Source organism: Petromyzon marinus, chromosome 31 (genome assembly GCF_048934315.1).
Source record: "Petromyzon marinus isolate PM22_M1 ecotype Great Lakes invasive population chromosome 31, UKy_Petmar_22M1.pri1.0, whole genome shotgun sequence".
Taxonomy (NCBI): Eukaryota; Metazoa; Chordata; class Hyperoartia; order Petromyzontiformes; family Petromyzontidae; genus Petromyzon; species Petromyzon marinus.
This window is the reverse complement of record NC_133697.1, coordinates 8656785-8680592: the sequence shown is the minus strand read 5'-3', so window position 1 is coordinate 8680592 and position 23808 is coordinate 8656785. Positions and strand designations below refer to the sequence as shown.

The 23808-nt window shown below is 46.9% G+C and overlaps 2 protein-coding genes across 4 annotated transcripts in view; one reads left to right on the top strand and one right to left on the bottom strand.

Moving 5' to 3' along the window:
- Positions 1 to 19452, top strand: part of ERCC2 (ERCC excision repair 2, TFIIH core complex helicase subunit) — a 24960-nt gene extending 5508 nt beyond the window's left edge. The window contains exons 7-23 of the mRNA XM_032963871.2: positions 996 to 1112; positions 1722 to 1845; positions 2176 to 2272; positions 2731 to 2864; positions 4691 to 4859; positions 5093 to 5211; positions 6273 to 6342; positions 7500 to 7569; positions 7730 to 7831; positions 9472 to 9535; positions 11585 to 11706; positions 14733 to 14825; positions 16108 to 16180; positions 16659 to 16729; positions 16889 to 17032; positions 18068 to 18211; positions 18755 to 19452. Coding sequence (XP_032819762.2) covers positions 996 to 1112; positions 1722 to 1845; positions 2176 to 2272; positions 2731 to 2864; positions 4691 to 4859; positions 5093 to 5211; positions 6273 to 6342; positions 7500 to 7569; positions 7730 to 7831; positions 9472 to 9535; positions 11585 to 11706; positions 14733 to 14825; positions 16108 to 16180; positions 16659 to 16729; positions 16889 to 17032; positions 18068 to 18211; positions 18755 to 18847 — 1806 coding nt within the window. The 3' untranslated portion in view covers positions 18848 to 19452. The remainder of the gene's footprint in view (positions 1 to 995; positions 1113 to 1721; positions 1846 to 2175; positions 2273 to 2730; positions 2865 to 4690; positions 4860 to 5092; positions 5212 to 6272; positions 6343 to 7499; positions 7570 to 7729; positions 7832 to 9471; positions 9536 to 11584; positions 11707 to 14732; positions 14826 to 16107; positions 16181 to 16658; positions 16730 to 16888; positions 17033 to 18067; positions 18212 to 18754) is intronic.
- The window catches only part of PACS1 (phosphofurin acidic cluster sorting protein 1), a 37297-nt gene continuing 32938 nt past the window's right edge, over positions 19450 to 23808 (bottom strand). For all 3 annotated transcript variants that reach the window (XM_032963869.2, XM_032963868.2, XM_032963870.2), the window contains one exon: positions 19450 to 23808. In XM_032963869.2, the coding sequence (XP_032819760.1) occupies positions 23690 to 23808 (119 nt within the window). In that variant the 3' untranslated portion in view covers positions 19450 to 23689.

The window sequence follows — 23808 nt, the reverse complement described above, 5'->3', positions numbered from 1 at the left end:
GTTGGATGCCAGCCCACGTAGCCATGCGACAGCTTCCTCCTCCAGCATGTGCAGGCCAACCAGTCCACCGGCACGCCCCGACACACTTCGCAGCCGGAGATGATGTGCGTCATGGTCTCCTGCTCCCCCGCATTCACACAGTGGGCTGTCACGTAGTACTCCCCATCGACGTATGCCGTTTGGATAAATAATTAAACGTTTATTTTTCTTTCGTCTCAAAAGCGTCCAGGGCGTACGTTATAGAACGACCACGAAGGACGATGGCGTCGTACGTCACGTAAACGAATCCAGATATTTGCCAACGCCTGACGGCCCTGGTTCCTTCAGCTGGGTTGGGGGCAGTTGACTGGGCAAACTAGACGAGGCGTAGGGTTCGTCTTGATGATGGTAGGCCTCGGCCGTTAGGCGTTAACCGCGCCGACAGCCAAAGCCAATGGCGAACATGACTCTGGCAAAGGGCGGTCCCGGCGTCAGCTGTGTTGGTGGTTGAGGTGAGGGCCTTGGCCAATGTCGCCAGGCTCTGTTATTTGTACCGTCTCGTTTGTATCGTTTCTTGTTCTGTCTCGTTTCTACAGTTTTGGTCATTCCGTTAACCTAACCATATCGACATACCAGTTACGTATAATGTGCTTTGACAGCGTAAATAATTGATTCTTACAAGCATTAGGATCAATTATGTACAATTTATGCCAACAATAATGTTGTATATATATCTTGGCCAATAGAGCGAATCAATTTCAATCAATGCATCGTTACAGCTGCTTGTGATGTCTGGAAGCCACTTTGCTCATATATATATCCATCCCTTTTGTTAATCCACTTCTGGATGAAGGGTTCCTCCAATATACAGGATGGCCTTAAGCTTGGTTTTCCAAGGTAGACCTGCGTTTTCTTGGTATTCTCACGCTCGGTAAACACGCTCCCTGTGTGTGCGCACGCGCAAAGTCACTGCTCCCTCGCGCGCGTTCCCCCGTGTGCGCGCTCCGGCGGCGCAGGACTTCAACACGAATGGGCGCGAGGTGCCGATGCCGCCAGGAATCTACAGCCTGGACGATCTCAAGGAGTACGGGCGACAGAAGCACTGGTGCCCCTACTTCCTCGCCCGCTACACGGTGTGTGGTGCGCACGGTCGTGGTGCTGATGGGCGGCGTGATGGTGGTGGTGTTAGAGATGGTGCTGCTGGTGATGGTGCTGCTGGGGGATGATGATAGTGGTGGTGAAAGCATTGACAGCGGTGATGGTTGCGGCAATTGTGTTGATGATGGTAGTGGTGGTGGAGGTAAAGACCTTGTTAATGATGGTGATTTTGCTGATGATGAAGATGATGGTGGTGACGGCAGTGTTGGTGATCTTGGTGAAGATATTTATGATGGTTTTGCTCTCAAGTAAAGTGCGATCCTATTACTGCTGCCAATCAACGTGGAGCTTTTGATGATGACAACAATGACATTTGCCGATACAGTCATTGGAATTGACTCGGCGTACTGTGCTATGCACGCAGTTGGGAGGGCCACGACTTCAACCAAGCGAGATATCGCCATCAGACTGTTGGGGCAATGCCGTTAGCGAGCACCTATTAAGGCTGATGTGGCCCTTGTGGGGGGATTGGTGCGGCCAGCATCGGCGCCCGCCCGGCCGCCTGTGTTTCCCTTGTTGATCGCACGTCAAGACCGGGCACTGTCGCATGCTCCCACGCATCCGCTGTGCTCTGCCGCGTGCAGATCATGCACGCCAACGTGGTGGTGTACAGCTACCACTATCTGCTCGACCCCAAGATAGCCGACCTTGTCTCCAAGGAGATGTCCAAAAAGTCTGTCGTCGTCTTCGACGAGGCCCACAACATCGGTGAGCGATTGTCCAGTGTGCCACCATCTCAGCCGCGATCCTCGAGTGCTCGAGGGAAATATTAACGTCGACGTTTCGGTGGGAGGGTTGCGGGCATGCGCACCGCTTCAGGGGCAGCGGGCACACGCACCACACGAGCAGCATAGGTGTGAGCCCTGATAGTTTTTTTTGTCATTACTGGGTGGTGCTAAGGTTTGCGTTAATGCGTCACCCCACGCAAGGTCTTGGGCCCTTTGTAAGGAAAATGTTTCCTGCCCCTGCCCTAACTTTTTGCGTACAGACGAAATTAAAGTGGGGCTTTTTGAGATTTCAATATTTGATCTTTTTCAGACAACGTGTGCATCGACTCGATGAGTGTGAACATCACACGCCGAACGCTCGACCGGTGCAGCACGAATATCGAGACTCTGCAGACCACGATACAGAAGCAAGTGGATATACACACACGTACATGCGCACACAAGGATCCCCCCTATCGCCTTAATACACTGTCGGGGAAAGTGTTGTTCCTGAGCACCTATGAAGGACGGCATGGCACACGAGGGAGTGGGTGGCCATCACAACACCCGGTTGCCTTTGTCTCCCTGACTGCTGATGTCTAAACACTGCACCAGAAACTTATTTGAGGCCGAGGCGACACAGAGGAGGCCCTGGACTGGTTCAGATATTTATCACCGATGTTCTTAGCCGTGAGCACGGGAATCGTGAAGACAAAGACCCACACCGATTTAGTGGGGAGTGATAACTGAAGCAGTCTTGGGCTTCCTAGAAACCAATTCGGCCTCCTACTGTGCATATATACAAAGACAAAGTTCCCCCATATAGCCCATGGCGGTCACCTGCCCACCGTCACCGAGCTCCCCACACATGTGTGCCGCCGCCCAGGATCAGGGAGACGGACGCTACGAAGCTGAAGGAGGAGTACCGGCGCCTCGTGGAGGGGCTCAGGGACGCGAGCGTCGCCCGGGAGACCGACGTCCACCTCGCCAACCCCGTGCTGCCCGACGAGGTTCTGCAAGGTGAGGGCTCGTCTCATGCCCTCCCCAATTAGCGGTGTCATCATTATCAGCTTTGTTCTGTAAACTAAACTATTCTAAAATAATTCTACTCTAAAATAATTCTTCTAAATGTGGAGGGAAAAGCCGGAGGGCCTGGAGAAAAATCGATGCGATCACTGGGGGAACATGCAAACTCCAAATATACAGGTGTCAGGGTCGGGATCAAACCCACGATCTCCTGTAGACCAGGCGAAGTAATTAACATCTTGCCACCATGGCATCCAGAAGTTCAATCCACTGCTGGATGAAGGCCTCCCCAAGCTGCCACTACCCTCCACGGTCCGGTGATGCAACGAGCCAGCCAGCCAGCCCTTGCTTATAGGAGCCTATTTTGTCACTCCATCTCTACGGGGTGGGTGTCTTCTTTGGCACTTTCCTTCCTTTGGCTGCCGCTCCGGTAGTTTTTCTCTGCCACTGACCATCGACTCTTATAATGTTGTGTCCTTCCTTAGCCCCACACTCTGTTGTCGTACATAGAGTATGACATTTAGCCCACGTACAATTTATAATCCAAGTGTTCCTCAATGTAATTCCAAATATGCGTCTCTCCATGCTTTGTTTTTTACACATTTTTGGGCATTTGTTCCGTCCTTGTCATCCAGTGACCGTGTCTCTGATTCCAAAGACAAAGCAGGTGACACGGACTGACTTACAATGTTCCCCTTGAGACATGCTGGCATGTTGCTCGGTCATTGTTAAATTTAGCCAACATTTTTTCATAATGGAGATGTTTTGACTCGACGGTGACGGCATTTGCAGTCTCTTTGTTAGTTGTCTAAAATATCCCGCGGTCGCGACGAGCGTGAATGTGGGAGAGCATGTGGCGAGGGGCGAAGGGGGCACATGAAGGGAAGAGGCTCGTAAACAACGCGGAATGCTTTCCAACAGCGGCATTATTTAAAGAGCAGTCGGTCGTGTTTACGGCTAGCTACGCACGTGGTATCAAACAGTTGCGTGGTGTGACGGTGACCCTGACGGACGTCACCCGCGTCGCTTTCGTGGCCGAGCTGCTGCCGCCCATGATAAATTATTAACGTGGAGATGGGTGAAGCGACGAGGTTTTTATTTTCAGTGTCGTTGAGGGTCCTGCTCCCGTAAGGCAATGTCCAAATATTTACCCTGGGAAGCCTCGCCACCGAGTCTGCAGACATTTTCCCGATGGTCCTGCGTCGGGATGTTTCGCCAATAACTTCAGGGAAAGGAGTAGGCCAAACCTCGTGCTCATGCGTGTAGATAAAAGGAGTAATCTGCACGGGTAAACAGAAAATCGGATCAGCTTCCCTACAGCCTCCCCCCTTCCCCCTCCCCCACATGAAATTGGTAAAGAGGAATTTTGGCTGTAATTGCTCGATCATTCTGCTCTGCTCGATCGACGGCATCTTCGGCTCCCGCGCTCCACTCCGCTTTCACATCGTCACAAAAGGTGGACGACAGGGCGGGTGTGCAAAGGAGTTTACATGGAACGTGTCGCTGCTCCAATACCAACGGCTGTCCAGACACAACGAATGAATGTCAGTTTAAAGAGTTTAAACATTAGCGGTGTCTTTTGGTCTGAATTAACCAGAATGGGCTTGTTGGGGATATGTGTAAGTTGTGTTGTTTTTGTTGCAGCTACAAATCTGTTGTTGGGAGTGTTTACAGCACTGTGGGCAGCAGAGTGCAGTGCAGCAAAAAAACGCTGCTGTGCCATACCTCTGTGCCATACCTCTGTGCTCCCACATCTATTGCTCCGCCCGCCTTCATTGCTCTCTCTCTGCGCGTGCCGCGTTCGCCCCTTCCCGACGCAGAGGCGGTGCCCGGCAACATCCGGAACGCGGAGCACTTTGTGTCGTTCCTTAAACGCTTCGTGGAGTACCTCAAGTCGCGTCTGCGCGTCACGCACGTGCTGTCCGAGAGCACCCCCGCCTTCCTCAAGGAGACCTATGACCGCATCTGCATCGACCGCAAGCCCCTGCGGTGCGGCACACTCACCACGTTGGCCGGTGCTGAGGAAGGGCCGCTCGGCCAGTCCTTCCTGTGTCTTCTGTTACCGCATCCCGGCCTCATCGGCTTTACCCTCCCCACTCTCGTGTTCCTTGTAACCTCTCCCGTCTCTTCTCTCCCCTCTCCCCCTCCTCTCCCCTCTCTAATCTTCCCTCTCGTCTCCTCTCTCCTCTCTCTTCTCCCCTTCTCGCATCCCTGTGCTGCAGGTTCTGCTCAGAGCGGCTGCGCTCGCTCCTCCGCACGCTGGAAATCGCCGACATCGCAGATTTCTCTCCGCTCACGCTCGTCTGCAACTTCGCCACCCTCGTCAGCACCTACACCAACGGTGGGCCTCGCGCGGCAAATTGCTCTCATCACGGTCACTCTCGTAGAGGTGATCCAATAAGAACAAAACTTTGGCAGAAAGTTTTGTTGCTGTTAGGGACTTACTCTATATGGAAAACTGGTCGAATATTTTAAAAGATTCCCCATCATTTGGAGACACAAAAGCGGCACTAAAAGGACCCACAAAGGGTGATCTTACTCGGTAATCACCTTCGTCAGGACGTACACCAAGGTTGAGATTAATTTATAGTGCACGTTAACAAACCCTTCTGTGATCAATCTCCTGCGGGATGAGGGCCTCCCTACACCAGTGCGGGTGGTCATGGGGGTTTTTTGAGCATACTTCACGCTGGTCAGTGCGGGTTTGTGAAGGCAGCATGTGGAGGTGTTCCTCGGTAATTAAACTAATCCACGTGTCATCCTAATATTCAAACGCCTGTGTAAAATGTTTCCTCTGAACAAATCATTCGGAATGTGGCCGACCTGGTCAGATCTCAAGCTAAGCAGGTTCGAGCCTGGTCAGTGCTTGGATGGGTGCCCACCATGCACGCCAGGTTGTCACAGGCGCCTGTGGGACTGTGTTACGTGGAAGTCGGCAGATTGGCAGTGCAGCAAAATCCATTGGTGGACTGTACTTCTATGCTCCCAAATCTGTGTTCCCTGCCTTCACCAAAATAACCCTCACTATCAATGCAGCGTGGGGGAGGCCGTCATTCAGAAGTGAACTGACCACTGCTGAATGTGCACTCGTGTACATGTAAAATGTTACACAATTGGCCATCTTTATACGAATCAATCTTGGGCCATGTAACCCGATATTTGTTCTGTACTGAATGAGATAGGGGTTCTGTATTGGATGGGCCATGGTAAGCATACCTGTAAATTCTAACAATTCCACCCTGCTATTTATTCTCAACCGAGCCAATTCATTTCAGCGGACTTGGACCAAATTAGAACGTCTTTTGTAGCTCAATAACAAAACAGACGGTGGTATTATTGACGGCGGTCACGAGGACATTGCGGGCAAGCGGATCAATGTTGAACGATTCTCTTTTGCCCCAGGGTTCACGCTGATAATCGAGCCGTTTGAGGACAAAACCCCCACCGTCCTCAACCCCATTTTGCGCTTCAGGTAGAGAGCGCAGCTTACAGATACGCACCTACTCACACGCAGCACAACTCTTAACTCACGTGGATCCATCCTCATGCCACCCTCGCCCCACCAGAGGCTTTGCAAAGGTAAATTTGTTCGCGTGTCTGCGGACCAGCGACTGGAGTGGAAGGAAGTGCCTCTGGGTTTAGAGTACAAACTGAGCCTTGTAGAAGGCACAGCAAAAATCAGAAACTGTCCGTCCATACGGTAAATGACACCAGGGCTTCCATGAACGTGACCCCCCCATCACTGCTGTACGATGTATGTATGTCGAACTTATTTTGCACTGTACGTAGCCAAACGTGCTAATCCGAGGTGCGGCGGAAGGACAAACAAACTTAACACAAAAAGCAGTTGCAGAGAAATGAGTTAAACACGTCGGTAGAGGTCCCTGGTTGACCACTATTTGGCTGGTCGTGCGAGCTGTCATTTTCTTTGACACGTCGGATAATCGCTTTTACAAACAATGCGATCTCCTCCTGGGTGATTTGCATTCGATTCCTTGGACATTCAGAGGTGAGCGATGCCAGTGCCGCGGTGTGGGGTGGGCTGAGGTGCAGGAAGGGTGGGGAGGAGTGGGGTGGGCATGGCAGCCGCCCCGGGCGCCCTTCCCAGTGAGGGCAGGGGCACCACTCGAATGTGCAGCTCAATTGTTGGAATTGAAGCAAGCTGGAGAGGGGTGGGGGGGGGGGGCGGCGGTGGGGGGTGCTCGGGTGCGAGTATGGCACCTTGCTCCAGGCGTCAACATGTCTCACTCTGGCTCAGTCTGCTGCCAGGTCACCCGGCATGCGCCCCATCTCACTAGATCTCGGAGGCAGTTGGGCCTTGATCGCGCTTGCACGCACGGCCTGCATGGTAGCGATATATTCCGCTGCGGGGCTTAATTATCATCAGAGGGCAGGGCAGAAAAATCGCATTGTTTTACTGTGCTATGACCCAACGTCTACGCTGCCCACCTTCGCCAACCTGGACTAACCAGAGTGGTGGAGTATGACCAGAAACCCCCCACGACCCGCGCTGCGTGTGTGGAGGTCCTCGCGCTGCCGTGGACTCACAACGGCGCTGTGCACGACGGTATACAGAGAGGATTGCGACGCCGTGAACGAGTGCCGTGTTTATTTCCCCCACCCCCTCAGCTGCATGGACGCCTCGATTGCGATTAAGCCGGTCTTCAGCCGCTTCCAGACCGTCATCATAACCTCGGGGGTGAGTCATCTGTCATCCACACTCCCCCCCCCCCCCCCCGCTTGCTCACCCGGTCACAGAATATAAACCCCATTTATACCCAAATTGTATCATTTTATTTGTTCCAAAAATCACGATTTTGTATTAAAAAAAAAAATGTTTTCTCGTCCTTTCCGTGCAGACGCTGTCTCCCCTGGACATGTATCCCAAAATCCTTGACTTCCGTCCGGTTACCATGGCATCCTTCACCATGACCTTGGCCAGGACCTGCCTGTGCCCCATCGTGAGTGTTTTACCGTGCGCAGTGGTGAACATCTCTCTGGTGGCAGAATCGGCCTCGTCGACGGTGACTGGGCGCCACAGTGGCGAGATGTTAACTACCTCGCCTGGTTTACAAGGGGTCGTGGGTGTGATCCCAACCCTGACGATGCCTGTGTATTTGGAGTTTGCATGTTCTCCCCGTGGTCGCATGGATTTTTCTCCAGGCCCTCCGGTTTTTCCCTCCACATTTAGAAACATGCATTTAGAGTAGTTGGCTGCTATAAATATATACATGATAAGACACTTCATTGAGCTATTATTTTTGGCCAGGTCGCTTCTGAAAAAAAACTATATAGCTTAGTGGGCCATACCTGGTAAAATAAAATAAAAATTTGTTTAGTTTAGACTGAACTATTTTACTGTCGGTGACCCCACCACCACCTGTCAACGGGGCTCCACCTGCAGCCTTGCAGGACACGGGCTCTGCTGAATCGGTTTCACACTGGACAAGGGAGATATTGAAACACGGGTGACACGGGAATATGGGGATAAGAGCGATACGGGGAGACATACAGACTCGGGGACATGGGGCATTGAAGACACGGAAACATGCAGGTACGGAGCCATGCAAGGGCTCTACTGAATCATTTTCTCACTGAACGAGGGAGACCGTGAGACACTGGACAAAGTCGTTACGTGGCCAGCAAGGCCAGATGGGGCCTCTAGGATAACCCAAAGTAAGTGGCGTACCTATGGAATGTGTAGGTGGTGTAATTACACCGGGGCCCTCTGCCTGGAGGGGCCCGGGTGTAATTGCCAGTCGATGAAGAGGGGGGAAATTGGATGGGGGGGGGGCCCAGGCCAACCATGCTACTGCCCAAACTGTGAAGGCAGACAAGTGTAGACTATGGTGCATACTTTAGAGGAGGGTTTTCCTGTATTACCTTCCTGCATAGAGGACTGATAGCACTGAACACTGCAGACGATAGTGCCTTGTGGAGAAGCGGCAGGAAGTGCACAGAATCAAATCACCTTGGTGCTCGGAGCATGAACTTGCCAACAATACCACCGCAAATGTCTGTCCCGTCCAATACATCAGCACTGCCCACCTTGATAATCATTACACAATGGAAATGCTGTCTTTTTGGGAACTCGGGGTTAATTTATGAAATAATATTTTATGTTCAATCGGTTTTGACATAATTTCTGATGAGCATTGACTTTTAGCCGTACGGTAAAAAAAGAATGCGGTGATATTCACACATGCTGCCTCGCATCGGCACAATCACAATAGTTGTATGTGGAGAAATTCACGAACGCCAAAATACCCGTGATACATCGCAGGGCCGTGAACGATGGTGACAGCTTGGTGTGGGAGGAGAGGTTTTCATCCAGCAGTGGATTGATCATGGGTGTTGATGACAAGGATGGTGAACACACGCTTCACGGCCCTGCGATTTATCACGGGTGTTTTGGCGTTGACATTCTCACCAAATCATGGTCTGGCGATGAAGGAATTTCAATTCGGATCTCTCACAGCAAAGCAATGCATCATACACGATGTATCAGACAGAGAATTACATCACAGATCCACTTCTGAAACCACTTCAGAAGTGGATCAGGAGGTCATGACTTTACGTGAGCGCCATGTTACCGTTTCAGATTGTCGCGCGCGGGAACGACCAGGTGACCATGAGCTCAAAGTTCGAGACAAGGGAAGATATCGGTGAGGAATTCTTTGAGGTCACGGCAGCCGCGATCAGTCAGCTGTCACAGAGATACGATTCAATGGCATGGCTACGTGCCAGTTAAAATAAATATATAGACCTCAAAGGTCATAAATAAAATAGCATTAACTTGTTTTCTCAGAAATGTTAAGAAGGAATCTTTATTTTGACAGCCAGGCTTTGTTTATAATATGTGCGCACATAGAATATGTACATGTGCATGTCCAGCCCTTTTGGGCAGTCCACTTCGAGTTGAGGTCCCCTCTACGCTTGTGTGTTGTGGGGGTTGTTTGACCATACTTCACCACACTGATCAGTGCAGGTTAGTGAAGGTGGGGAGCATAGAAAGTACAGTACAGCATTGTATTTTGCCAGCCACGTAGCTGCAGAGCTCACGTAGCCCCTTTAAAAATGGTCTCCACCTTCATTATTAAAGCTGAATTATAGCAGGAGATTATGCAGTGGGCTGTTAAAGCAATGGCCCTTCATAAAAGCTGTAATCAGTAAGAGGGATTGGCTGACTCGTAGTTTGAGATTGCACTTTTACAGTTTGGTACCGTGAAAATGCTGCGGCATTTATAGTTGATGGATAATGTCACCGGGCGGTGGTGGCGGACGCCTGTAGTCCAGCGCCGTGGAGGCGAGGGTTGGAGGATCGCGCAAATTGTTGCGAAACTCCCTTCCCTTGGGCGTTGATGTGCTTATATAATGGATTTCCAGGAGAATGGGGTTCAGAAAAGTGCGGACTAATATAATCTGCCCCTCTCATATGGGATAGTGCGTTGCCCTCTCGAATGTATGGGTTTTCTGCGGGTACTCCGGTTTCCTCCCACTATATAAACACTCACTAATTAGCAGAAAACTGCGGAGATTGGGCAATTGTTGGCCGACGGCTCACCACCTGGCTGCCTTCCAGTTCGTCTGTGGTTCGTCTGTGGTTCCTGCTCAGCGATTGTGAAATGTAGTTACCATGAAATATAAAGAATTAAACGTGCTTTTGAATGAATGTACGAATAGGCGCAATAGTATCTACTTCTAATTTTTGTGACACGTGACGCATGTAGACCTCTGGCAGGAAATATTGCACCACATTAGCAACTGTGCCGGCAGATAGTATTAATGTATAGGAATGCATTTATTTATAAAATAATACAATTACTCATTAGGTATCAGTACAATTCAAATAAACAGCATTTTGTTACTGTCAAGAGGAAAGGATGGTCTTAACGAATTGAAGAAGCTGGCTTTTCTCAGGAACGTTTGAGGTTTACATTAAATGTGCTGGAGGCGGTAGAGGTTGTGTTGGGTGGTGAGTGATTTGAGACGGAGTGAAGAGTCGTCAACATTTTAATTCTTCAAAAGTCTTATTGATCTCTGTATGTATGTTGAACTTCTTTTTCACTGTACTTAGTCAACTTTGCTAATTGGAGGTGCGGAAATATATATTTTACGTCTATATTTTAAGATATTAATAACCGTTAAGACCAATGTAATGTTTGCTAGGTTGTCATAAAATGTACAGTCAATTATAAATACCTTTATTATGTATGTGGAAGTAAATGTTTATTTTTTCAGGTATATTTTTTTACCCTTTCCAACTAATGCTAAGGAGTTGATGCGTTAGCTCTGCCCGACTGTCTTGTGATGGGGGCACGGGGCGGGCACTAACTCTCGCAAAGATGATCCAATTTTAACCAAACTGGATTAACGTTGTTTTGCTTTTATTCAAGAACTTGCCTTATGGCAAACCGGCCAAGTTAATCAATGGGTTGCCCCAAAATTGGAGACACAAACCAGAGCGAAAAGGACTCCCCTTTACGGCTGTGACGTGGCGTTAAAAATGCTTCACGCCTCCTCTTCCCCTCTTCATTGCGCATGACGTCATGACGCATGACGTCACACTCCGTCTCGTCATGCGGCTCGAAACGTAACGCCATACTGGGAATTCAAATACTTTCGAAGACAAACAAATTCACGTTTTTGAAAGCGTTACAGAGGCTCCTTGCGTACGCACGATGTTTCACAAATTGTCTTGACCGCGCTGGCAGCGGTGATCAGGAACTACGGTAACCTGCTGCTGGAGATGACGTGCGTGGTACCCGACGGGGTCGTGTGCTTCTTCACGAGTTACCACTACATGGAGTCCATTGTGGCCGCCTGGTACGAGCAGGTGAGAGACGCACATGGGAGGGACCGCGGCACGCGCACACACACACTCATACAGAGAGCACCTATGAAGGCCGGCACGGCAGATGGAGTGGGTGACCAACACCACGCCTGGCCGCCTTTATCTCTCAAATGGCGATGTTTACACACCACACCAGGTACTCATTTTAGGCTGAGTCGACCTAGGGGAGGCCCAGGATAGATTCAGATAATCGTCACTGGTGTTGGCCGTGAGCGGGAATCGAACTCGGGTTGCCGGGTTTGTAGCGCAGTGCGCTAACCACTACACTACCGCTCCCGACGCGTACATACATATTTAGTGAGCGACTTCCAAGACACGTCGCGTAGAAGGCTTCATATTTATTCTCACACTTTAAGCACAACACTGGGCGATACATCGATGTAACGTACTACGTAGCCACACAGAGCCGATCCTTCTACACAACCTCATCGTCGGCGTCCAACTACACAGCTGTCTGACTAGCGCAGCGACGGCGACGATGAGAGCCTTGCAGAAGATCGGCCACATGGCCGGACGACGAAGAGAGATGACAGCGAGCAGCGACAGCATCAAACCTCTGGTTTCGGTCCCCCTTATATACACCCTGGCGCGGCCAAGCCCCGCCTCCGGCCACGCCCCCTTCCAGAACCTTCGAGCAGATTCCCGGAGCTTCCCGATTGACTCCGCCTTCACCTTTACCCCAGATACGCCCGCCTCATAATTAGACATTACGTAACATGCCCATAACCGCGATTACCCCTTCAGACCAACAGGTGGCACCCTATCATTACACACACACTTTTACTAATTGCATGGAGAATCATTTAAAGTGGAAGTGTTTGAATTACCAGATAAGACAAACATGACCCTCGTCACATCCAATACAGAACCCTTATCTGGTTAAACGGCCTTTGCTTATTTCGTAGAAAGTTGGCCCCTTTTAGAACACGAGTGTGCATGTACAGCACTCTTTTTCTTAATCCACTGCTAGATGAGGGCCTTCGCACTTGGTCCAAGTTACAAGGGTTATTGGACCATACTTCACCATGCTGGTCGGTGCAGGTTGGTGATGCAGGGTAACTTAGATGTAGGCGCATCGTATAGTTCATCAATTGCCCAGGGAGCCCAGCAGCAGCCAATGACAGTGGTTATCCATCCAAGCACTGTCCAGGCTCAAGCCTACTTAGCTTCTGTGGTCTGATGTGTTCGCACAGAGTCCGGCTGATTTCATCATGTGAACAAAAACGGACAATTCGGTGATATAACATGTGGCTGATGGGCTTGCCAGAGCACCAAGTTGACTGCTGAAGATAAGTTTGATATTGTGTTCCAGCTGCCCTGTTTAGACAAGTTTCCCGAACGTAGTAAGGTTAATGGGTTCAGCCCGGTAAGCATTGACCGTATTAGGAAATCATTGCAATTTGTTCTTTAACTCATTTCAGCCAGTCCCAGCTGGGAGGACTAAACATATAAACATTACTGCACGTGCCCAACACGTGATAAATTGCTATTTACTGAGGACAAAGGAAAGCTATGTAGACTTGAGTAAGAGAGACCGAGTGAATGGACTGTAATGTCAACTGGGTCCATTCCCTGGTGCGATGCCCCGTAGACCGTTAAATAAAACAAACCAAGTTTATGAATGCAGCTTTAATGGATCTTCCCCTCTGTCTAATATACATTCAATTACAACAGTTTATAGTCCTGTAAGTGGGCTAGCTGCATGCTGTAAAGCTGTAAAGCGTGCAACTCACAATATAAAGATATTCAAAAACCTTTCTGGAAAAATCTCTCTGGTCTCTTGACTTGCGTACAATGGAAGAAGGGCCATTGCCCGACATTTCGTTGCCTGTTATATACCTTTATGAGAGTGTTATTGATGAACACGTCGAGTTTTTAGTTATGTATGCTTGTGCACCACTGCCAGCGCAGCAGCATTACCATGTACTTTGACCAAGTCAACCGCAACACGCCCGATCTCTTCAGATCTCGGAAGCTAAGCAGATTGGAGCCTGGATAGTTTTTGGATGGGTGACCACCATGCACACGGATCATTTGGGTTATGGGACTACGTGGTGGCGAGCATAAGGGAGTGCAGCAACATTTGTTGTTGTGCTTTACATCTATGCTAACATATTTGTGCTCCCCACTTCCACCAAACTCGTACTTAACCAACTTGGCTAAGTGTGGTCAAACAACCCCCACCAGCGGCACGACTTTGGGATTTCCTCATCCAGCAGTGGGTTAACAAAACCGGGCCGTGTGCGTGTGTATGCATTGTGTACGCGTGCAACGAATCAAATTTGGCCTGCCTGAAGCCGAGTGCCGCTATTGCCACTCGTAAACGCGCTTCGTTGTTTACGGGCAAGGCTAATTGAGCCAAGAGACGCAGCCGATGTGAGCGTGGTTATTTACGGCGCTATTTTAGTGCCTCGCGTAGAGAATTAAAAATACATTCACCATTTTTTGAGTTCGTGGTTATAGGATGGGAGGAATGTATTAATTTTGATTATTAGGTACTATAATCCTCGTGATTTTCCGGAGCAGTAACTCACTAAATTTGTATTCATTGGCATTGTGCCATACCGTGCAGCTCTTCCACTCTTCCCTGTAGCCTTCCACTGCTCACTTCCTCTGTGACTCCCTGTGTTTGTACAGTGTCTTGAGATATGGTTGTATTTAAATTGTCATCAGTTATGCTGTATCCACTGCTGGCTGAAGGCTTCCCCAAGTCATTCCCATCTATCATGCTCTCAAATTGCAACAATCCGTCCAATTCTTGCACACAAGCTAATCTCATCGCCCTATCTCCGTGTTGATTATCCTCTTGGGCACGTTCCCTCCTTGGACTTCCACTCTTCCAGCAGTGGATTTGACAAAGGGGCTGTGGGTTCACAAATGTAATCACTGAGCAAAGCCAACAGTGTCACAGAATTCAAATTAACGATGTGTTCCGTGTAGTAGCTGTGGGGTGGGGGAGGGCTTGCCTTTTGATTTTCTTCATTTATACTTTCCGTTTTTTACGCCAGGGGATCCTGGAAAATATCCAGCGAAACAAACTGATCTTCATCGAAACGCAGGACGGAGCCGAGACGAGCGTGGCGCTCGAGAAATACCACGAGGTTCGTGTCGACGTGACGAACCTGACGACCGGCGGGTTTCGTTTGCCCTATGTTCAAATGTCCAACACCCGTTGTTGAAACTTGATGCCATTCTTCCACTGGCACGTCCGAGTCGAGCAAGCGCGGGGGGCCGTTTTCCCACTGGCTGTTTGTAATGCCGGGTCATTGCCAAGCATCAAACTCTGGCCTCACAAGACATCTGAATCTGGCTCGAGGCGAAGCAGGGTCTGGCGTGGGGTGAATCAATTTTGTTAAATGCATTTTAAGTCAGCGGCACGGCTTGGTTGCTCCATTGGAAAACCTGGCACCTTTAGGAGTCACGCCGGGATAGCTTACCATGGCCCTGGTTTGGCTGTTTAGTGGAAAAATAGGTGTACTGGAGGTCACATTCACAGCTCGATGGAACTGCGAAGTACCGCATTGTTTTAATTCAATCTTGGCGTTGGCGTATTGGCAGTAACATAATTTATTTTGCCAGCGTTGAGACTCCAAGTGTCCTCTGAGGGTGGAGGAAGACTTGGGTCAAACAAACACCTAATACAGACAATACATTTTCAGCGATAAGCCTGATATCCCAATGTATATAAACAAAATTTTAATTATTTCTTCAACGGGACACATTGTCTGATGAGGGTAATGATAATTAAGTTAAATGTTTCCTGCTAGAAGGGTAAGGCTTACACCAATTGAAACATCTCCAGTGTACGTCTCAGGTAACATTGTGATGGTGGTCTTATTCTGTCATACGGCTGATGTAGATAGAGCAAAAACCACAATTTCACATTCAGGTGGTCAAGCGAAGGCGGCGGTGCCTCGCCACAACCAGCTGATGAAACTCAAATTTTGCCCATTTTTGTCAGTGTACTGCTCAATGATGGTCTCCTGACGCTGTGTGGGTCATGGGGGTTATTTGACCATGCTTCACCAAGCTGGTCAGTGAGGGTGGGTGAGCATAAACGTGAGATCAGAGGTACAAGACAACCATGGGTTTTTCTGCATTGCCCCCTGCTGCCTATCGATTAGCATGGTTAGCTACATCAGGTACCGAAATAAGCTCCTACATACATATCGAAAAGAAAAACAATAAAACAACATACATATCGAAAAGAAAAACAAAATAAAAACAAAATAAGACTCGGTATATTCAAACCTAAAAACCACTACCAGAGGACGAGACCCTAATGTGAATAAACTAATCACCTGTGTGTGGGCAGTATTGGCAATGGAGGAGCACGGCGTTTTCCATCAAGTCATTTGCATGCCCACCCTGTCCTCCTGTCAGGCTTGTGAAAACGGAAGAGGAGCCGTGCTTCTATCAGTTGCCAGAGGCAAGGTATCCGAGGGCATCGACTTTGGTGAGGTTTACAAAAAAATGCAATCTGATCCTTCAACTCAGTTTGAGGGTTTCTCGGGGACGTTGATGCTGTTTGGAAGGGCAAAACTGTACAATGTCAATACGTTTTATATTCACTCGAGAGGTTTTTGAGATGCAGAGTGTGGTAAGGGCTGACAGAAACAAATGGTATTCTTAGCTCTTTCGGTAAAGTCTCATCATCAGGTGGGAAAAACCAACGGCAAATGTTTCTTGCCGTTGGTTTTTCACACCTGATTATGACCGTTTGCGTTATGGTCGAAACGTCGTGAGAATTTTTATTGTTTTATATATATTATTATTGTATTGTTTCCCTTCAACGTGACTTTACCGAAAGAGCTAAGAATATGAATTACTGCAGTCACGAAAGCTTTAAATCAAAAATAGAAACAAACGGCTTTACCCGAGGAGAATTGTAGACACGACCGAATGCTAAAACCTTTTGCAATCGCTTCCCACAGTTCACCACTACGGGCGGGCGGTGATCATGTTCGGAATCCCGTACGTGTACACGCAGAGCAGGATTCTCAAGGTAACGAATACTGGGCACAAACAGTCGGTTCACGCTCGGTTGCACAACTACTTTATATACTGTTATTGGGCAATAGGGTTTGCACACTGGTAACACTTGTGCAGAAAAGTTTTTTGCGGACCCCAAGCGAGCGTGTGGTGGTACCTGTCTGGACTTCAGGCGCGGCTCGAGTTCCTGCGGGATCATTACCAGATCCGGGAGAACGACTTCCTGACGTTCGATGCCATGCGGCATGCTGCACAGTGCGTGGGGCGTGCAATCCGTGGCAAGACCGACTATGGCGTCATGGTGTTTGCAGATAAGGTGGGCTTCCCCCGCCCACCCCTGTGATCACAAGTGATGTTTTTTTTTTAACACTTTCCAACCAAAGTTAAAATCGTTTGTGCATTAGCTCTGCCCGGGAGGGGCCGACGACGACACAAACTCTCATAACGATGGTCAAATACAGCATTTTTCCCCTCGATATTCGCGAGGGATACATGCCGGAGATGATCGTGAATAGCAAATTTTGCAGATGATATTGGCCTATGAAAACTTTCATGAATTACCTTAAATAAATGCATGAGCTATTAAATACGTGAAAGTTATCACTTTATCTTAGTACTTTCTTACATTGTCTTCCCTCTCATCACTTTTTCTCTCTTGATGCAATCGTGTAGAGTTCCAAATGTAACTCACAGGTTGCCAAAATCGTGGATAGAAAGTTCGTGAATAATGAGGGAACACTCTATACCAAACTCGAATATAAAATGTTGGGGACCTAATCCATTTAAAACCAAACAAATTGTTAAAGGGTTATATCATTGTGTTTGGCTATGATTACCTTTTTGTTATGGCATGGAGCTAATAAAGTGCGGTTAACTGTTGATTATCCATGGGTGGATTACCCTGGTTGCAGATTAACCGTGCTTATGAATGATTTTTTCCACACTGGCTTATTAGTCGCTTCTCACTCAGTGGTCCATAACTCAGTTCCCACAGGACCACAAACCTGTCCTCAAGTCAATAAAGTACTTTAAGCAATACAGATGACGTCTTCACCCCCAATCCACACAGGTAAACATTAAATACATGCCAAGAGCCTAATTGACATGTATTGCATTATCCATATTTTAGTTTTACCTGGGTCACCCCTCCCACAGGTAACCCAAAGTTGATTTAAGCTTAATTTCCATGTTTGTTGGGCTGGTCTCCTCTGTTGGCAGCCAAGTCGGTGATTCTACGTTCCTGGTAAGCAAGCCATTTTCAAAGAGTAGTGGCATCAATGGCATTGTTACCCCTCGACTGTAGCACCATATTAACTAGTTTGATTCCCTGTCCTGACTGCGGGTGCGCCAGCGCTACTCGCGAGCGGACAAACGAGGGAAATTGCCGCGCTGGATCCAAGAGCATATCACGGATGCGAACCTAAACCTCACTATCGACGAGGCGCTGCAGGTCACCAAGCATTTCCTGCGCCTCATGGCTCAGCCCTTCAGACGGGTAACGCACAACCACACTCACGTCGTGCATCTCGATAACCCTCCTAATTCGTCAGTGCAGCACCAGTTCAGCTGTGCGGTTGCTGCTCACGTTTTCCCGGGTTGTGCTTCGCAGTGGGAATTGTCTGGAAACCGTACCTTGTCGACCACATGCTTAGGGAACTTTAAGATCGGAGTAAAACGATGGACAGTGTTCAATAGAACAGCATGTGCCAGTGCTGATGTTGTGTTCTTCATGTGCCACCGAGAATTTCGTTTTTCTAGATCAGCCTCTGCCAAATAGGCAGATGCTCTGCGATGGCTTACTTTGTCACATCACCAAATCCCACAAATGAAGAGCACATGGGTGGGCTTTTACGCAAGTTACAAACGGCAAGAGGGTTTAATTTGTGAGAGCATGGCGGCATGCCCCGTTGAATTGGCACATTGCCTTTTTTTTTTCTTAAACGCGTTCCCACAACATCCCCAGAGCACCACAAGTGCTGTGCCGGCGCGAGCCGTGCAAACAGTTGGTCTCTTCTCCCCATTTCTCCCTTGTGTGCAGGAGGACCAGCTTGGACTGTCTCTCTTAACCCTGGAGCAGCTGCAGTCTGAAGATATGCTGCGCAAGATCGAGCAAATCGCGCACCAGCTATGAGAATGCAGTGGACAACCACAAGCAGTGGGATGCGTAATATTGCTTGCCACTATCAACTGCCTTGGCTGGGCACCACTGTAACCATGTGATTTTTGCCAATCATGGATCAGTTGTACATTTGCCTCCCTGCCCCAACCACCATTGATACCATTAAATACGCGGTGCTGCAAACAATGGCAATTGGGTACCGTTTGACCATCGTTGATCAGAGTAAATGGTTCATCTGCTCATAAGAAATGCATGCTATGCAAGTGCATTTGGAAGGAATTCCACTGTAAACAGCAAATCCACAAATGTATTTTTTTTAAAATAAAATTACACCACTTTGACAATGGCATACAATTTTTCTATTGGATTTACAGTCTGAATACGTTGTATAAATGTCCAACGTTTTATTTTAACAGATTTTCTATACTGTAGTTTATTTTCTATTATATTTTTACACTCTTAGGACAATACTTAAAGTCTGTTGTATATTTAAAGTAGTTGACAAATATGAAAGGTGAACACCAATGCAGAAAGTGTGTAAATGTAAGCAAATAAATATGGAAATGTGTCAATGAGACAACAAACAAGAATTAAAGTAATTTCTCACTGCCAAGTCACAGGAACGAGTTTATTGTTATTTTCTTGCGAGTTTCTTGGTTCCCTCTTAACATTCGCAATACTGTTACATCAAACATTTTGGCTGGTTAGTGGCAACAGGTTAACCTGCTGGGCTACAAGCTAACAAGCTAAATATTGCAGCAAACTTGCAAACAAGGCAGCATACATACCCTGTCAAGTACAAACTACATGTTTGCCTGTTAATGTCTGGGCTCAGGACATATTCCTTTAACTAAGCAATAAAAAAAAGAGTGCAAACTGCAAAGCTAGCGCTTGCCGACTTGCTTTTGTTTAAAGTGCTTATGGAACAAAGCTATACCTTTTTAATATGCAGTGGCAAGAATAAACCAAGGCTTTTAACCAAGTCCTGTGGGAGCTTGGGGAAGAGGCAAGGGGGCAAGTTATAAATTCATTGTCACCCATCTCAAGAATTGCTCAGCACTCAAATAACCCCACCACCTGCATAAATACATACGAGTTGGTACGGCAGGTTAGTTGAGGTAATTAATGCAGGAGAGTGATCATCACTCACCCTGATGATTTCTTCCCCACCCACGTACCACCATCTCAAGTTACGAACCTCATCTGGACTGAAGCCTGTTGCTGCTAACTCCAACAAAGACGGTTATACACAACATCGACTACATCACTACATGTTATTTACTGTAGATACGCTTTAAAACACACACACACACACATGGCAAACCTTACAATATTATTAATTCTATAAGCAGCACAGTGCTACAGGAGAAAGATGTGTCCATATTATTTTAAGTAAACCGCTGAAAAAAGGCACAATGTAACACTTTCGTTTTAGAAAACTTGTCACGAAATGTGCTGGCAAATTTTCAGACAACTCGATTAGGTACAAAACAAAGCAGGCTTCCAAACGGAGTACACGTTTTCTTGCATGGCTACACGCAAACACAAAAACTTAACAAAAATAATAGTAATATTCAACAATATTACTTGATAATACGCAGGGTTTTCAAGTGTCATACCAGAACATATTTGAAATTCGGGAAAACTTAAAATGACATGCAAACAATACAATGTGCAGTCATTCCCCCCTCGCCCCGCCGGATTAAATACTTGTTTGCTTTAATAGAAAAATCTGTGTCCAAGAAGTGCGTATGGCCACGTATACGCAATCATCTTCAACGGTACAGTTAAGGGGGTCTGGCATCACTTACAAAATGCATGATACAAAAAAATAAAAATGCAAATGTGATGTAGTAAAAAGGCTATGTAAATAAAAGCAACGTCCTCAACTAAAATAATATGAACCTGCCGTGTACTCTGGTAAGGTAAGAGTGGAAGCAAGTGGTCATTAACAGTGCATGCACAAGTTACTTTTGAGTCAGGGTTTGTGTGACCATGTGCCGACCAGCAGCATATAAAAACATTCCCCTTTTTTGCTGCCTTTCCCCAGCTCAGGTCGGGTCCAGACATTCACAGCTTTTATGTTTGTAGTTGCTGTAGTAATATTACTAAAACATAACCACCAGAAAATCCAGTTACGGCATGTAGTGCATTTCTTAAATTAAAGTTGATAGAACGGTTTTGTCCCTGTAATGCATTTTCACTTATTCTAAACGGCAGTGATTTATTTGCAGTGGACTCGGTACCCCCCCTGCCCCCCCCCCCCCCCCAAAAAGTATTTTTTATTGCGCAAAGTTGTCAGTCATTCATGTCTCGGTCGTGACGAGATAGGTTCTTAAAGGCCTATGCCATGACAAGGCATTGTAGGCGTCTGCTTCCATGTCAGTTTTTTTATCTGTTCCTACTGCTCAACCTACATTGGACTGCAAATCAAGTGCATGTGACATTCTCAGGGAATTGGCCAAGTCGACATTAGTTTTATATTTCCGTGTGCCTTGCGCCTAGTTTACACCACAATGACTAATGCTATGGAAATTTCTAAATGACAATTACATCATTCACTCCATTTTGCAACCTTCTATCGCCTTGGTGCAGCTTTAAGTCTACCAATTCATACATTTGCGGTGAATGTTGGAACAAATGGTCAATCCACTTACAAGCATTTAAAAACCTGACATGCCTTTGTAAAAAAAAACTTGCCAGACTGGAACTTGTAGGACGCAAGCAAGGAGTGCTGGGTCTAATTAAATAATAAAGAGCATTGTATCATCGTTTTCAAGCGTGTTGCTTTATGCTATTGGAACACATGTACACTGCGGTCCTATATATTGCAGTGATGCTTGTTTGGTGGATAAAATATGGAGGCTACGTATCGTTTGCTGGCAGGATCACTTGCAAAGCACACATTTGTGTCTATAGTGTCTAAATAGTGCCATGCATTGGGAGTGGCATATGCTTGGCAGTGACATTTGTTAAACAACGGAGGCAAAACTTAGTTGTGAAGTATTCATAAATACATTTTGTATGACATGTCACAATAGTCCAGCACCAAGTAATACAGTCCTGGTGTGTCAATCTTTCCAAATTTTTATAACAGCCACACATCCTTTCAACCTCCAATGGAAAATTAAATAAAAAAGGTGCAACTCTAAATAACCCCCACTAATGTTCTCTTTGTGCAGTGCTAACTGCATGTTAGCAGAACAAAGCATTAAAATAATTAACAATGCATGGTAAAATGGAGTTGATTAAAATCATGCTCTTCATGGTAAAAAAACATGTTAATATGTAGAGACTTGAAGATACAAAAGCTACTGTATCCTGCAGTAACATTAATATGCTGAAGACTCAATTTATATACAATACACATCTGCAACATAAGTTGTGCTTACTCTGCCAATGTATGTTCACACATCCGAACTCGTATTTAAAAAAAGGAAACAAAATAAAACATTCCCTTGCTGCCCCTTGTAACTTCTTTAAACTCAGAGCATTGCTTGTAACTTATTTACACAAGTGCATTAAAATGTTAACAATTTTGGCAATTACACCTAGGAGATTAATAAGACTACTGGTTTTACTGCTGATGTTTTGACAAGTCAGTCAATGGCTGTGTGATCTATTGCAATGTATTATCCTTTGTTTACTGCATGTCACATGTTGAGCAAGTCGGGAAATGTTCTCATGTTAAGCAATCTAATCCTAGCTTGCATTCGAGCTGTTTTAAGAAAAAAATATTTAACAGAAATTTCTCAGAGCATCAAAGTACGTCCCTTGACGTTTGTGCAATGCCTTGAGCTAAACAGTGGTTGTACAATAAGAATACTGTGGCAACAATTTGTGTACCATAATACAGTACCGTATTTGTGTTTCTAATTTGAGATGTTCTGTAAATCCAAATTGTGTGTTTTTTTATGATAGCTCCATAATAGTGGGAATTTGATTTGTTTTTTTTGCAGCTTTTTCCTAAAAACACAACTGCTGGCTCCGAAAGCCCAGTTGTAAGTTGTCTGGACAAGAGTACAGATTTATTTTAAAAACATAACGTTTTTTATACCATCATTTTCATGAATCTCCAAAAGCAGTCCAGGGATGAGGTTATCAGTGCATCACAGACTGATACATCATATTAGAAATAAAATGGCAAAATACAATTCCCAGATATTTTCTTCAGAGATTAATTGTTGGACTACTACTTGTAAAGTAATGAAACTGATGGTATGGGATAAAATTGTATAAAATAGCAATTAACCCTTTCCCATTCCGAGACGTTGACAACTTGCAAGGGTGGGTCCCCCTTTCACCCCTGCATGTTGGAACGCGCAAGCGGTTAGCGTTAACTTTATTTAGGTGGCAAAGCAATGCTGTTTTTAAAGATTGCACTCACCGCAGAGAACTGTAGCAACACGACCGTACTCTACGATAGCTGGTGCCAAATTGTGCCACACGCCCTCCTGCATTCAGTCCAGAATCGATTCGATTCCATTCAGAATCTATTACGTTCCAATGACATACACGTACGTAATCAGAATGGAAATCAGAAGAAAAATTGATGACACACGTCGTTTGAACGCGAAAGGGTTAATAATATCCTTCTTTGCATATTGTCACCAAGACTTGGTGGCATAAATGAGGTGCAGTTCAATTTGTGGTAGCAAATATCACCACTGTCATGCTAATCTTCCTAGTCAACTGGTGCACATTTGCAATTTAAATATATTACACACATGATGCCATTTCATTTACCGCTGCCTGACATGAATTCTCTTCACCATAAAGTCCAAGCAGTGTCGCGTTTGCTGCCAGGCAGGATCCACTGTGACTCGGGAGCAGCCATCACGGGCGGACGTGCCACTAGCACCCGGGCCGTCCCTGCGCAAACAGCCCGACGGGGAAGTGCTTGACGTGCGTTGGCCACTGTGCGGCGAGCTGGAAGAACTTGACGTCGTTCCATTCCACGCCATCTACAGTCA